Below are 16,514 nucleotides of genomic sequence, written 5' to 3' on the forward strand. Positions count from 1 at the left end.
GTTATGTTTTCAATGACATTTGCTCACCTGAACTGCTTTTGACACCATTAGTCAGCCCTTTGCCAGGGTTGTAGCTTGACCTGGACAGGTCGTCATCTTTGGAGCCCTGTCCATCTGAAAGACGAGACATCCGCGAACTCTTGTCGGCCTCCTTCTTTTTCAGCGAAGCACTACGAGGAGACTGCGTCTGTTTGACAGGCATAGGAGACCGCTTGCGCCTAGCTGGTGATCCTGATTTGGTTTTGCCTGCAGTCTTCTTTAAGCTCTTAGTTTTTGGCTCTTTCTTCAGGGAGCCGTTGTCTAAAGAGTCGGGATCCACCATGCAAACGTCTGGCCGTGGGGGGTGTGGGGAAGGATCCATGAGGGGAGCAGGAGAAGGATCGTGGCTCCTCCTGGAGTTAAAGTGGTGGCTGCCTCCTCCTAGGGCAGCTTTATCAACTGGCATGTAGTCAGCATCCTCATCTGAGTCCATGTTGCCTTCAACAGTAGCTGAAGGGTATTCTTCACTGCCCGGGGGTGCATCCGAATCTGACTGGGAGGCCAGAGACTCGCTGACCGAGGTGGGTGGAGTGTCCTCCGTGGCCAAGCCTAATCCTGCTGACATCCCACCAGTTTGGTGCAGAGAACTGCTGTCCCTGCTGTGGGATTGGTGTTGATGGGCGTGTTTGTGAGCCCTTCTCTTGACTGAGAGGTCGTGCTCGTCACCCTCTTGCGACTGATCACTTCTGCGGCCTTGCTCCTCATCGTCCTCGTCACTGGAGAGTTGCCGCATGCAAGGGTTGATGAAGGAAGGTGAGAGGTCTTCTTTGCGTTGCCTGTACTCAGAAGACGAATATCCGGGAGAGGAGCGGCTCGTATAGGAGGAGGTGGCTCCTATGGGTGCATCCCGATCGCTGTCGTCATCGTCGTCCTCGTCATCCTGCCCTCCCCGGCTGCACTCCTCCCCGTAGAACGGTGAACGGAACGGCTGATCAGTTGAGGAGAGTGAGAGCGGGCGGGCAGGATGCTCTGGCTCCATCTCGCACTCTTCTTCAAACTCATCATCGTGACGGTAATGAGGGGGAGAGTCTCCTGGCACCATTCCCATCTGGGATTTTGGCATTTCCCACTCATAGGAGCTCCTTACATAACCTGCTGCTCCCTCGTGTGACACCAGCTTGGCTGAGCCTAAAGCTGCACCAGTTACTGCTGCTGCAGGTGGGAGCATGGAACTCGTGCTGACCTCCGTGGGCCCGTTCACTGTGTCAGGCTTGCTGGTCTGAAGCGTTGAGGGAGTGTAGGAGCCAAGAACATCTGGAAGCGCATCTCCTGGCTTTTCAGCGATGGGTGGAGCAACAGGCTTGTCAGAAAATAAAAGGCTACTAGCCAGGCCACTAGAAGGAGACCTCAGAGTCATCTCACGCATATACGCTTCCTCGTCCTCTTCTTCGCTGCTTTCGGTCTCCTCAAAGTAATGTTTGCCTTCTATGTCTGGCCGAGGCGAGGACGTGACGCCAAACAGAGCAGCACTAGCTGCCTCCTTGTCCTTGGAGAGCTCTGAAAGTTGAGAGAATGGTGACGCTGCTGTGGCCCCAAATCCAACAGCTGTGTCCAGCTGGGACCCTTCAGACCACTCAGGCTTAGAAAAACACTCAGGTTGAGAGACTTTATCTGTTAGTCCACCTAATGAAGTCATGTGCTCCTTCTTGTCATCAGTAAAGGTACTGGACGAGAGGGAGGGGAATGATTTAACCTCTTCAAAAGGACTGAGAGGTGAGAAGCGGGCCAAACTGGAGGTAGTCTCAGATGCACTCGTAGCCGTAATTTGTTTCTCAGTCACTTCTAAATAGTCATCTTTTGCGACAGCAGAGCTGGAGAATGGAGAATCCGTAATGGGCGAGTGTTCATCTTTGAAGGAGGAGTACTCAAAGAGAGGCTCGGCTGAGGCAGGTGTCTCCAGCTCCTCTCCGAACTGACGGCTGGTGGACAGAGACCCCGAGGTGGAGGAGGAGTAGCTGTAGGCGGAAGAGGAGGAGAACCCAGGGGCAGCGGTGGTTGTGGTGTACTGGAAGCTTGTGTCCAATGATCTCTTACTCAGAAGATCTGGTGTCTTTTGTTTCTCAAAATCAGAATCAGCTCTGTCGTTCTGGTAATAGTTGCCGTCTGTTGATTTCAAGGTGAAGTTCTCTCTTGCTTTGTCTGAGCTTTGACTGGGCACAAACGTCTCCTTCTCGTCACTTCCGCTGCTGTATTCAAATCCTGATGAGTAGCTAGAGAAACCTGCAGCCCCTAAATCCAGTGGTTTTCCGGTTAGCGATGACGAGTCGGCCTTGGTTTTATCTTCGACAGTTGTGAGGGAGCTCGAACTGCTTCCTGTAATAACTGGCTTCCCCTGACCGCTGTTACCATATCCAGCCATGGAAACCATGAACTCAGGCTTGTCTTGGCCAAGCGTTTCACTGACCGGACTTTTCACTTCCTTTTCAGATTTCTCTTTGGCACCTTTCTCAATATCAGAATCAACAGCACCTTCATCCTCTTCCTCCTCCTCTTCGTCATCTTCCTCTTCTTCGTCGTCATCAACAATATCATCATCATAGTCCTCCTCGTCTCTCGCCGTTAGCTTTCGCATATCAATCTCCAAGCACGCACCTTTCTCGTTGTAGGCCGAGGCAGCTAGCTTGTCTACACCCGACGCTGAGGCCTCTGTGCTGTCAGTCGGGACTCTGACGTCCTTTTCTGATGACAAAGAAGTGGTCCATGCCTCAGGTCTGTCAGCCATTGAAGGGAATCGACTACTTTCACTGTGTTTAGATGTCTCCTTTTCTTTCACCTCTTTTTCGAATTGAGCTGTAGCTGGAGTGCTCTTGGAGTCTAGCCACGATAAGGACTCCTTTCCATAAGAAACAGCAAATCCCTCGTTTTCTGACATCTTATCCCTGACTGTGAAGGGAGGCTCATGTTTTAGCAGATCTGCGCTGTCCTTTGCTACGTCTTTCTCCACCTTAAGGACCTCTAAGGACTCCTGACGAAATGAGTCAGAGTCAATTGAGCTTGTCTTGCTGTCGTAAATGTCACTATAAGAGAACGTTTTGCCGTGCACATAGGGAGTGTCCTGTCTTACATATGAGGCCTTTACTTTACCCTCCTTCTCGGGAAACTCGTACAGGTTGAACTGAACACTTTTTTCAGGCTCTTTAATAGTGATATCTGCTTTTTCTGCGCTGTCTTTTGTAATGTCAGCTTCGGCGCGATCACTCAAAACAGGCTGAGACCCTACCCTAACTGGAAAGTCGTCATCTTTTTCATCTTTGTTCGAATACGTCACGTGAGGTTTGGGTTTCTCCTCTGTGGCAAAGGCCACATTTGTTTTGCCTGAGCTCACAACTTCCTTTTGAGTTCCTGCAGATTTTGCATCAAAACTAAAGTCATCATCTAAGAAGCAACCCTCTTTGGCCTCCATAAGCTTTGCCTTGACGGTAGGCTGTAGATCCTTTTTGGCATAATAATCGTCATCCTCCTCCTCCTCAGATTCTTCAGATGCTTCAAACATGGTCTTGTCACCTGACACACCAATGAAGGAGGTATTGTCTGAGATGGTGACTGATTTCTCTGTTTTCTGGATGTCAGCTTTCGTGCTGGTCACTGCCTCGTCTCTGTCTTCTGTCCTAAAGGGCTTCTCCTCCGTTGGAGAGTAGCCGCTGCTGGTAGGCACAGACTGTGTGGGTGATGCAAGTTTCATGGTGCTATCGTCCGGACTTAGGCATCTTTCCTCACTCTCCTGCCTGGAGTGGGACTCTAGCCCTGGGGAGAATGATGAAGGAGGGGGTGATACAGGCTTTATTTCAACACCAGTCTTAAATCCCTCTGCAATGAAGAGGTTTTCTTTGACAGACTGTGAGGGTGAGTACTGTGTAGTGGAGAAGGGAGGAGGAGAAAAAGTGGACGAGGGCGATTTCTCCTTCTCCTGGAGCATCATGGAGGCTGCATGTTCGTAGCCCTCTTGAAGTTTACCCAGAGGGATGTCAACGTTTGGGGTCTGGTCCTCATCCTCATCCTCGTCATCATCTTCTTCATCCTGGACTGATGGGACATTCACTTCACCCTCGATCTCAGGGATGTGGGGCTGATACTCATCAGAGGAAGGAGACTTAAAACACTTGTCATCCTCTAGAGAGGAGGTGGGTGAGATGGTTCCTGCTGAGTGGAGATAGTCCTTCCCTTGGGCAGCCTCTGCACGTGAGGGGATGCTGTTGATGGTATCCAGCAGGAGAGAGTTCCGCCCAGCCTCCTCGGTCTGGGGCGCTGTCACGGAGGCAACGGACTGGTCTTCAGCTACAGATGTGGCAAAGGATGACAGTTTGTCATATTCTGTGATGGATGTGGCTGAGGAGATGTGCTCCTCTTCAGCAAGAGGAGCAGCAATGATGGTGGGGTAAGGTGCAAGCTCAGGTTCGGGACCTCCCATAAAGGCTTTGGGTTTGACATCGGCAACGTCAGATATAGCGGAACTCTTCATCTCCTTTATACCGTGCATCGAATCAAAGGTGCCGGGAACGTCGGGAACAGAGATGTCATAAGAGCCCACATCATAGTGCAGCTGTGGAATCCTGTCCTCGGTATCCTCATGGATCTCCTCATCAGAGATGGTCTGTTCAGTCTCAGAGTATCCAGGTATGGTTTCATCTTGGATAAAAGAGAACTGCTCTGAGGCAGAGGCTGCTATTGCCTGTGCAGTTGGTAACGGTTTTTGCGATGGCTTGGTGTCCCACTCCTTTGCTTTTTCCTTTTTCACCTCCTCAGTTTTATACTTCAGGACCTCATCGTCTTCTGTCCCTTCAAGGTCAGCTTTCTCGATTACATCGCCCTCTTCCTCTGAGCTCTCGCTCTTCTTCGATCTATCTTTTACATCATCCTTTATGGAGTATTTATCATATTTTTCCATTTTCTCCTCTTCGTACTTTTTATTGGAACCATCATCGCCGTAGTTCTTCTTTTGAGTAGCCGCCACCACCTGTTCTTCCTGTTTGACTGGAGATTTGGGCAAAGCAGACTTTGTCTCAGTGGTTGAGGCTGTGACTTTTTCCTCAGGGAAAACTAAGGAAGAAACTTTAGCGTCAGAGTGCACTGTTAGCTCAGGCATGACATCGTTCTGGATCGGTTCTGTCTTGTGTTTGGACAGCTCCTCTTGTTTCAATGCCTCAAAGTCCTCAGTGAGGTCTTCGGGTGAGGACACAATGGATCTGTCAGCCAGAGCTGCTGCCTCAACCTCTTCAGGCACATTCTTTAAAACTGGTTTTTTCTCATTCACTTCCTCCTTCACTGCTTTATTTTTGTCGCTTTTAGGTTTAGCCTGAGTCTTGGCCTTGTGCAAAGTTTTCCTCACCTCAGGGGTTAATGGTTTCAGGTCTGGTTTTGTGATTTTTCTCAGTTCAGGTTTACTTGGATCTTTCTTTTTGTCCTCCTTGGCTTTGCTTTCTTTCTTCTCCTCCTTTCGTATGTTCTCGTCTTTCTTTACCTCGCGTTTCTCTTTCTTCATTTCTTTTTTCTCTTTGTCTTTTTTCTCATCCATCTTTGATGCTTTCTCTTGCTTGGCAGCTTTTTCCTTTGATATTTTCTTTTTTTCCATCTTGTTAACTCCAGGGGCTACTTCACTGTTTTTCTGTTGCTTGGTGGCTTTTAGACTTTCACTTTTGGGTTTCTTCTCTTCTTTCTTTTCAGCCTTATTTTCTTTGCCGGTATCGCTCTTTGACTCTTCCTCCGGTCCACTGGCTTCTTTCTTAGTTGTTTTCGAATGTGGTTTGGGCGAAGATTTCAGACTCTCTTTGCTATCAGTTCTTGATCTTATTTTGGTCTGTTTTATGATGGGAGGTGGTGCGCCAGATGATATGTCTTTTTGGGTAGCCACTGGGTATCGCAGAAAGTCCAGGTGCTTTAGTTTCTCTAGGCCTTCAAATATTTTATTCTGTGGTGCATTTCCTGGGAAAAGCACACGGACTATCTTTTCTGTTGGACGATGAGGAATCCACACGATGAGAGCTGTGACTGACGTTAAATAGGGGACCGATATTTCTCCTTCTTTTCCGTTCGGCATCATGATCCCTGTCTTGGCCTTGCTGTTTCCGGCCCATTTCTGCATTAGAAACTGCATCTCTTTGCTTTCTTTTACGGGGTTTAGAACATACATGTCTAACTTTCCCACACCTAGCTTGTGGAACAGTGTGATAGGTTCAATCGTGTTGCTTACTACCCTATGAAGAGGCTCTGGTGTGATGCCAAGCTTGTTGAGGTACTGCAGTGTCAGAGATGCTTCCTCAATGCTTCGCTTTACCTTAAGGGTGGACTCAGGCATCCGCAGCTTCTCCGGGACATTGAAAAACACAATCCCGAGCTCGGGGGAAATAAGGTTCTTCATCCAGTCACCGCTGCTGCTGGAGCCAGAGTCTTGGTTCCTCTCTTCCTCCTGCTCAGCAATCTTTCGCTGGAACAGCCCATTGATGCCAGGGAGGTTATCTGCGCCAATATGGGTAAGCAGGACAGAGTCGATCCTGTCCAGGTGCCGAACCAGCTTCCAGAAGCAGGACTTCCGCTCAGACCCACCGTCCACCAGGATGTTGAATCCATTGACAGCAAACAGAGCAGAGTCTCCCCTGCCTCCAGGGAAGATGTAGCAGCAGGGTTTGGACAGCTTCAGAAACCCACCGGAGGTTGGGGGCTCCAGAAGGTCAAAAGGTGATGGCACATCCACTGTCTCTGCAACATACTCTGTAAACTCTGTGACTCCGTCCATGTTGGGGAGGTGGGGTTCGGGGTTCAGGCGGTATTCCAGAAGATTTAGGAGTGACTGCTGCTCCTGGCTTTGGCCCAGGGAGGTCCAGCCCCCTTCTCCCTGACAGGAAACGGTAAGCTTCGACGGTTGCTCAGAAGAGGCCCTGGACAGGACTTCAATCACCTTCAATCAAACACAGGAAGAGGGAAACATGACCCAAAATCATTTTTATAGTTCCACGTTGATCTATACACGCATACACTGAAACAAAGTATTTAGAGTGAACGCACGTGCAGCTTACTTCAGGGTTGGAGATGATGTCGGAGAAATGTTGCCAGGTGAAGGCTCCACTTTGCAGTTGGATGTCACCACCTTGCTCAGAGCTCTGGCCGCTCAGGATCAGCAACTTATTTGCAGCAGAGTCGGTGATCAGTGAGCGAGTCTAGGCAGAGGATAGTAATACGACTGTAACAACAACTGATATATTTAGAATACTATATCATCAATAATCTACCAGAAATACAAACAAAATAGTCAAATGGCAGCACATAAGGATGATGAAAAATCTTTCAGTACCCAAACATGTGATGGACTGATTCAAAGCTGCAGACATCCAAACACTTATAGGATCATTTTATCCCACATGTACCTGCAATTCCAACTTTCTGTGTGTGAAAAGCAGCTAATCAGACACGGAGGGCGGGAAAGGAAAGCTAGCCTTAAAGGGACAGGACCTAAAACGGCACCTTTAGGATGAACTGAAAGGGTGTGTCACGGCCTAGCCTGTACCAGAAACACAATCTACTTGTGCACAAAAGGCTCCTTGTTTTCTTTTTCTTTCATAAGTAACGGATAGCCAGATGACTGCTGTGCTCCTGGACTACCAGGGCCAACTGCTGCTGATAAGCAAAGGAAAGAAAAATGCTTTACAGATGGTTGTTAAGCAATTCAGGCAGGACGATTACAAAGTAATTAAATGTTCTTTATTTTCTTAATAAATGGATATTTTTCTTTTTGTGAATAATTGATATAAAATATATTCAATATTATTCCTTTTTGTCTATGGAGCTAACAAGTCATCATACAAAGCTGCTTAAATGTAGAACAGAGTAGCCTACATGGAGCTGGAAATGAGTAAAATAGCTGCAGTTTGTCCTCTGTGTGATGAATGGAACGCTAAATATGTCCAATCAAAATAGCTGCTCTAACAAAATGAGTTTAAGAAAAAAAGGTCAGTCAGGCTGCAAAAACTCCTGCTCCTTTTTACAAATCTAAATATAGCAGTTTAAAAATGAGCGCCTGTCACTTAACACCCAAAATAGAATGTTTGAAAAAGTATTTTCTATTTCTGCGACAAACAGGACCCATTTTAGGCACATTTAAAGTCTCGATTTAGTCATAAGTAGCTGAGAAGCTGAGATTCCGGAGGCCTAAGGAAAATGATTAAAAGGAGAATAAACACACAAAACTGTGAGTTTCTTGGGCAGCTTGAGGGACCAGCTGTTTCAGTCCTGTAGATGTAGACTTGGCAGTAGTTCCACATTGATCTACAGATGCAAGTTACTCGTGAAGGACTAATTAAATGTTTATAGTGACTAATTAAAGCTATGAGGTCGACCTGTGTAAACAAAACTAGTATGAAAGTTGTTATCTGCAGTCAAAGACAGATAACATGAACACACTGTCTGTGACTCACACTGTGGTCCTTCAGCTGACAAAGTGTACTGATGCTAATCAGAGAAGCCTGGGACAGGCATGGACCTCCAACTCTGGGATCCCTGGTGAACAGCAGGTATTGCTACGGTCTTCATAAGACAAACTGAGTTCAGATCACATTGAACACTTTGGCCCAGAACTCCTCAGTGTGACTTAAATGAAAAAACTTTTCCAAATAGGAACCAAACACTTTGATCATCGCCACGCACTCGTTTCCTGTATGCTCTCTGAATGTGACTCACCTCTGAAACAGCAGTTTCCTCTGATGGGTTCACCAACACAACTGTCTGGAGGACATCACTCTGATACTGGAGAATTCTCTGGCCTGCAGGAACAGATACATAAAAACTTAAAAGGTCTTCTGATGACCAGGCGGGAACAAGAAGCAAACCATCAGCTGATTAAAGCCAAACAGATTAGAATTTCTGGTACAGTACAAATGCAGAGTCTCACATGTACCTCTGTCAAGTAAATATTAGGACTGTAGAGCATCCGTAACTCTGGATGATAAGCATGGCAATGCAAGTTAATATTTAAGAGCATTTCCATGTATTTATTGAGTTTTAAACTTTACACTGACACCATCATTAAACAAAGCAAAACCAACATGACAGAACAAAACAAAACAGACAAAACAAAATAAAACAAACAACCCGGCTCAAGAATACAAATAAATAAATGGAAAATCCAGAAAAATTTTGATTATGTGATACAATTAACAATACACATATGTAAAATAGCAGTGACATGCTTGCATTATACCAGGGCCTGTGAGAAAATAGTAGAGATATCCAAACCGGCATACGCCATAAATGGGTCCCATATTTTATGAAACGTTTTGTCCCTACTATGTAACTTGCATATTAGGAAATCTAGTGACATATATTCCAGTACCGTCCGGTGCCACTGACTCTTAGATGGGGCCGTATCCGTGATCCAGTTCAAAAGGACACATTTCCTTGCACAGAATGTAAACAGTGCGTAGAGCTGCTTTCCAAACTTCCCCCTGATTGTGTCGTTTGCCACTCAAAGTAGCATACACAATCGGTTGCATTCAGTGTCAGTGGTGAAGATCTTATCCAGTTCACACTTTATGACAAACCAAAATTGTTGCATTTTCCGGCAGGACCATAGACAGTGCATGAGGTTGCCCATTTCTATTTTACATTTAGGGCTAGGGATGGGTACCGGTATCCGGTGCCATGATGGCACCGGTTCTGACATAAACTGTAGTAACCAGACCGAAAAGCAGCGCACATTTCAGTGCTTTATTTCGGTGCTTTATTTCGGTGCTTTTTTTTCCTGAGCTGTGATACACTTTAGATTCTAGCCAATCATTTTACGTTTCCGAGGATAGTAGGCGGGGCCAGGTACGTACGTTCTTTTAGAGCAGAGCTACAGATTAAAAATGACCAAGGCAAAGCGGTCAAAAGTCTGGCTGTACTTCACAGCAAAATATGCAAACTCAGCAGCAACAAGTGCTTTAAGCTGATACTGTGATACTGTCAAAGGAGGTAACACCTCAAATCCGATGAAACACCTGGCGACGCATAGCGTTTTTTTAAAAGCCGAGAAATGCGCCGTATTTGATAGCTTGCTGCGAGACCTCACACCGAGCACATCTACTGTGGGTGGGTTGCCTGTTATCGGACCCGGAGTTAGCAACATCCCCCAAAAACACGAAGAGGAGAGTCCTGGCCCCTAGCCCTGCCAGTGTAGCAGAAATGATGACGGATGATGACGGCAGCAGCAGCCGTTCTTCTCTGCGTGAGTAGCTTAATGTTGTTCGTGTAATTTACGTTGAGTAGGCTAACCACGTTATTACATTAATGCATGTAAGGTGAACTAGCAAACATCATCATAGCTACATGCGGCTGTCTTCTTGTTTGATGGCAGATACTCCCTTCACCCTGGCCAAAAAGGCTAAAATGACCAAAGAAAAAGTGGAAAACAGTTAAACATGAGAGGTTTTTGGACAAAGTTTGTTTTTTCCATTGTTTAAGCACTGCTTCCAGCCAAGAGTGATGCCATAAATCCCCTATAGCTGCAGAAAAGGCTAACATTGTTATCTTTTTACAAAAAAACCCAGCTGAACATGAGAGGTTTTTGGACCAATTTTGTGTTCTCCATTCTTTAAGCACCGGTTTAAGCACTGGCACCGTTTCAAAAGTACCGGTTTGGCACCGGTATCGGATAAAACCTAAACGATACCCATTCCTATTTAGGGCACAGCGGAGAAAGGTCTGAATTGTATTTATGGCGTTGAGAAGGTGAAATGCGAGCGCTGTGTAAAATTTTAATTTGGATTGCCTTTACTTTATTACAGACGCTCAGAGATTTAGCATTCTCCCAGACTTCGTCCCATACCTCGTTACTAATCTTTATATGTAATTCCTTTTCCCAAATAAGTTGTGTCCATGACCCCAAATTCTGTTAACAGGCCATAACAAATTTTTATAGAGGTTCTAAGATTTGGCTGAAATATCTGCTTTTCACAGTTAGAGACGGTTTGATTAGTAAGTATTGTTGTAGCCCTTTGGATGTGGTCCCTCACTTGTAAATAAGTCCTATGAATGTTGTATTTATCGATTAGCTGGTCAAAGGACATAAAAGTTAGACCCGTCCATTCAGTCAGAAAAGGTAGAAATACCATTCGCAGCCCAGTTCCAAAAGCCGGGGTCGGTGGTTCCAGGCAAAAAGAGAGGATAATCGGATAACGGAGTGAAAAGAGATGTTAGGTGAGACCTTCCTTCTAGTTTTTGAACCATTCGCCAAGCTCTAACAGTAGATAATGTAAGTAGGTTGCTACAGAACATCCTTAAGGTCTTGAGTTTTCCCACAAAAAGCAAATTTTTCAAAGGGAAGCTGGACATAGAGCTCTCAATATCCAACCAGACAGGAGAAGGCTGTTGTACCCAATCGGCAGCTATACGCATATGGGTGCTCAGCTGATACTTCCTTATATCTGGGAAATCAAAGCCCCCCTTTGAGGATGGAAGACATAACGTGGATATTTTAAGACGAGGTTTCCTCCCTGCCCAAACAAAGGAGCTAAACCAGCCATTTAGAGTTTGGATAGTTTTGTGTGGGAAGAGGGTCGGCACCATCTGTATTGGGTAAAGTAGCCTGGGTATAATGTTCATTTTCAGAAGAGCGATACGACCGAGCCAGGACTTTACCCCCCTATTGTAAAGTTACTTTTATACATCTGGTCGAAGGCGGGTGTGACCCTAATTCCCAGATACGTAAAGTCCTGTGGGGACCAAGTGAAGGGAAATGAAGACGGGGCCCGGTTTTTGTTTCAGACTGCCCAATGGCATTGCTTAATTTTATCGTTTTATATTAATTTTATAATTAATTTTATAGCCTGAGATTTCACTAAACTTATTAATAGTTTCAACCAGAGAGGGGATTGATGATTCCAGCCGAGTCAACACAACAAGTACATCATCAGCGTATCTTGTGCTGTCTTTGTCCTATGGATAGACCATGTATGTCTGCCTGAGCTCGTACTGCCTCTGCCAGTGGCTCTAAGGCAAAGAGCAAAGGGGAGCGGGGACAGCCTTGTCTGGTTCCCTTCAGTATCTGGAAGTTGGAGGACCGAAACCTGTTTGTGAGAACTGCAGAGCAGGAATTGTTATAAAGTAACTTAATCCAGTTTTATAAAGTTTCCACTGAAACCGAATTGGTGTAGTGTAAAAAGTCAGGTAAGACCATTCGACACAGTCAAATGCTTTCTCGGCATCAAGGGAAATCACCACACCAGGGCCCTATTTCAGGAAGCCAGTTTAGTGCAAACTCGTTTCCAAGGCTACCGTCTGTCGGGCAGTCAGGAATGTTACAGTTGCACTGAAACGTCTCCTGTACTCGTTTGTGGTGTTCCCCGGTCATAGACCCACACGATTTATCAAAGAGGGATTCCACAAAATTGCAGGTATCAGGATGAACGAAACTTAATTCATGATGTGGTGATATTTGAACTACTACTTAAATTTTACATTTATTCTCACGGTTCCCAGGCGTGATTGGCTGTATAGATGGCACTCACATTCCAATCATTGCTCCTTCAGTAAATGAAGGAGACTATGTGAACAGGAAGTCTTTCCACAGCATTAATGTACAGGTACATAGCTCCCTGTAGCATTTCAAACTAACAAATTATTTCATTATCATAATGGATGCTAATTTGTGTTCTCTGCACTGTGAAGATCATATGTGATGCTGCCAACATTATCACAAATGTGGAAGCCAACTGCTCAGCCTCTGTGAGTGGTGGTGGTGGAGGACCCCCACCTGTTTTTCGGGCCTCCGCTTTTTTTCTGTTGGCTATAACGGGTCACATTTGAGCATACAGAGTAAGCAAATATGTACTTGTAATGTGCTCAGATAATTTCAATAAGTGCTTACAGAGGGGAAATTAATGTAGCCTCTAACTGCAATTGATTTACATCGGACAAACAGACCAAGCACTATGGCTCATAATACAATTACACCTTACCTGTTTGGACTACATTTTTATATTTCATTTTTACTTGCTGCCAGGAACGTTTGGGGCCTGTTGGGTTGCACCTGCGCTCACATCACATCACAAAATAAAATGTATGAAATAAAAAATGAAATAAAATATAATAAAATAACGTGTTAAATGGGTGGAAATCCCTAGATCAGTGTTTAAATTAACACTCACGCATTGACTCTGTCGGCTATGTTTTGCCATGCATGCTCCCTTTCTTTTGCAGCTGAGGCTGCGTTACTTTTTTTCTGCAAAATTTGCATGTTATCGCTAGCTTCTATCTAAATACAATATAGCATGTCCTGACTGCGGGGTTTTGGAAAAAAATTTAAACGTACAGCTCTGTTATCACTTCCAACATAAATGAAGACAGAAAACTAAACAGCAGTGATGTTTGTAGGGTTATTGAACTTTGGCTAGCTGGTATATAATGATGTGCTACGTGACCGCTAGCGACACAGCTATGTTAGCATAATATAAACAAGCTAACTTTTTTCCCACTCGATAAAAGTTAACGTGAGTGTTCTCGGTGGTCAGGAACAAATGTAATCGCATGGCAGGATGCTGTAAAAGGACCAAACTTCAGCCAGGAGAACAACTGAGATAATCCATCCATAATACGAGGTTAGTCATTCATATACTGCTGCATGGGCTGGGCTGTAGTTACATCCTAAGGTTTTAAAAACTGAGCTTAAATAAATGATTAGCGGTAATAAAAGCCGAGGGAGGTCAACAGTGATCACTGACTGTTTTAGGAGCTTTTTGAGATTAAATAGAAGAAAATACATAACATTAAACATGTTAACAACACAAAAGCCATATTAAACGCAGACTACTTTAGACCCGGAAGTAGGATTCGTCACGTCATCACTTAACGACCGGATGAATGAAAACTGCCGCATGGTCTATGACTATGTTACCAATCAAGCTAGATCTGATGGTAAAATAAGGTTTGGGACAAAGAAGTAGTAATTCTTGTATAACAAGTATGTACTTTAGAGAAAAGGGTAAATTCCTTATTTGCTGAATGCTGTGCTCTCCACACCTCAACATAATCCAGTTCCCTACATAAGGTAACGAGGGTCTTGGCTTGAGGTGAGAGAGACAGTTTACCCTGAGGAGATTTATCCAAAATTGGGTTTAAATGACAGTTAAAGTCCCCTCCAATGAATGAGTCTCTAACATTTAAGTCCACAAATTTTGTGAAGGCTGTAATCAAAAAGTCTCCTGGGTGACCAGGGGGACAGTAAATATTCATAATGGCAATTTCTTCTCCGTATAAAACACATTTCACTATCGGTATCCCTTATACCAGGGGTCGGCAACTTTTCTGATGATGAGTGCCATCTAAAATTTCCTCAGAAGTCAATGTGCCATATGACTGCAGTAGCAATAAATTTAATAACACACTATATTAACAGTTACACACTATATAGAACAACTTTATAGATTATATTTGTTTGCAGATGTTGGCAGCTATCAGCGAATAGTTATCAGCTATTTTGAAACAAAAAAATAAAAAGACAAATGCTATTTATGGTCTCCTCACAACAATGATAAGAAAAATAAACTGGGCCAATATGGCATGTTTGTTAATACAGAGATACACATGTTAAAACTGCCAGCAAGCAACGTCCCTCTCACCAGTAAGCTAAGTTTTTTTTAGCCAATTACAAGTTGAATCTGGTAGTTGGGGTTGTTAGCTAAGATACCGTCATTAAGAAGAGGCACAACTAATGTGTCTATGCGAGCTAATTTGCGATGTGCAACGCTGGCCCAGCCATTTATTTTTTGAGTAATCCTGGAAAATCATCACTGTGGCATTCCCGTGCTTCAAGGGCTGGTTGTCCCTGCTCATCGCCCATGCTACGTTCATAATCCGCTGTTTGTCTTGATAGTTGTGCAGTCTCACCAGTGCAGGACATGCTCTCTGTCCAGAGGACGGGGCTTGCGCTGCTGTGTGCTGCGCTGCTGTGCGCTGCGCTCTTTCCACTTTAACTCGACCTGCTTTTGTTTTGATATTGAGAAGCTCAGGCAGCCAGCACTCAAAAAAAAAACTGATAGGGTCGCTAACTTCTGCGCCCTCCGGGAGACCAATAATACGAATATTTTTCCTCCTCCCTCTATTTTCCAAATCATCAGCGTGCTCCGCTAGCTCCTTTACCCGTTTCTCCAGTGACTGGAGCTTATCCAGCGCCGGGTTGGTGGCATCCTCCAAAACTGAGATCCGGGCCTCCGCTTCCTTTATCCGTGTCTCGTGGTCCTCCAGCTGCTTTCCTTGTGCTTGTAAAAGCAGAGACCGTCCAAGTTTATCTTCAATAACTTTAGTGAGGTTCACAGTTACTTCCCGGATCACCTCGCGGACCGCTGGTTCGGATCTAATATCCAACAGCGCGTCGGCTCCCATGCTAGTCCTCTCATTAGCTTCTCTGCTCTGTAGGTTGGGGCCCTCCGTGGTGTCAGACACTACAGCTTTCCTTTGCGGCATGTTGTCGGACTGTTTCAAAAGGTAGTTGCTGATGCACATCCCAGACTTACAAATAGTTAATATCCGTGTTGTAGCTTTAATTGTGGGTTATCAGTGTAAAATCAGCGAACTGGCGTGCTAGCACTCTCTGGTACAACTTTACTTCAAGTCGCCATCTTCAAGGAATTTAAGAGCATTTCAATGACAATGAGGTTCAAAGTGCTTTACATAAACTATACAAGTCACATCAGAGCCTTTTTAAGCGTTCTGCTTCCAGAGCTCAGATTCATTTTCTCCACTGACATTCCAGACAATCCTCCAACAAGGATAACCAGCTATGAGGTGAATCGTCACCATGAACAGATTTGTTGTGTAAAGAAGAGCCGAGTTATAGGGGGTGTCCAAATTCACGGGCTGCATTCTCCTGACCAATTGCGTCACAGCGACATGACGAAGGCTGTTCATATCCTATCATATCATCGTTGTATTTTTACTCAGTTGTATATAGTATTTGTATTTGTATTCTATTTTTATCTTATTGTATATTTATTTTATTTTATTCTACTGTATATAGTATTTTATTTTATTCTATTCTGTACAGTTGTGTACTGTATTTATTCTTATTGTATTCTAATTTTTGCCTCATAACTTTTGCACTGTCCACTTCCTGCTGTGACAAAACAAATTTCCCACGTGTGGGACTAATAAAGGTTATCTTATCATATCTTATCCAAGAATTCATAGCGCGGCCCAGCCGATTTCCAGTTTCCAACAATGGCGGCCGCTACTCAGTTTTAATATTACTCTTATTACTCTTTCTGGGTCACAAAATAAACTTTTCAGGCGAGAATGTAGCTGTGTAAACTTCAAATATCTGTTTGGTTTATCAAGATATCACATATTTGCAAAAGTGCTCCAACGTCCGTTACCCACCAGCTCGATAGCTAGCCGGGAGCTCGAGGGTCATTCGAGCTGCCGAGAACAGCAAACTCCCAGCACATCATTTTCAGATCACCGCGGACTTTCACTACTCAGGTTAAATGTAATAAGTCACTTAGATAACCTAAAAA

At 44.7% G+C, this 16,514-nt stretch overlaps 1 protein-coding gene across 2 annotated transcripts in view; it reads right to left on the reverse strand.

Annotated features, from left to right (window-relative positions):
- map1aa (microtubule-associated protein 1Aa) overlaps positions 1 to 16,514 on the reverse strand; it is a 58,806-nt gene that overhangs the window by 5,120 nt on the left and 37,172 nt on the right. For both annotated transcript variants that reach the window (XM_026148122.1, XM_026148195.1), the window contains 3 exons: positions 8,707 to 8,789; positions 7,050 to 7,190; positions 28 to 6,931 (listed from right to left, as the gene is read on the reverse strand). In XM_026148122.1, coding sequence (XP_026003907.1) covers positions 28 to 6,931; positions 7,050 to 7,190; positions 8,707 to 8,789 — 7,128 coding nt within the window. The remainder of the gene's footprint in view (positions 1 to 27; positions 6,932 to 7,049; positions 7,191 to 8,706; positions 8,790 to 16,514) is intronic.

Source organism: Astatotilapia calliptera, chromosome 1 (assembly GCF_900246225.1).
Source record: "Astatotilapia calliptera chromosome 1, fAstCal1.2, whole genome shotgun sequence".
NCBI lineage: Eukaryota > Metazoa > Chordata > Actinopteri > Cichliformes > Cichlidae > Astatotilapia > Astatotilapia calliptera.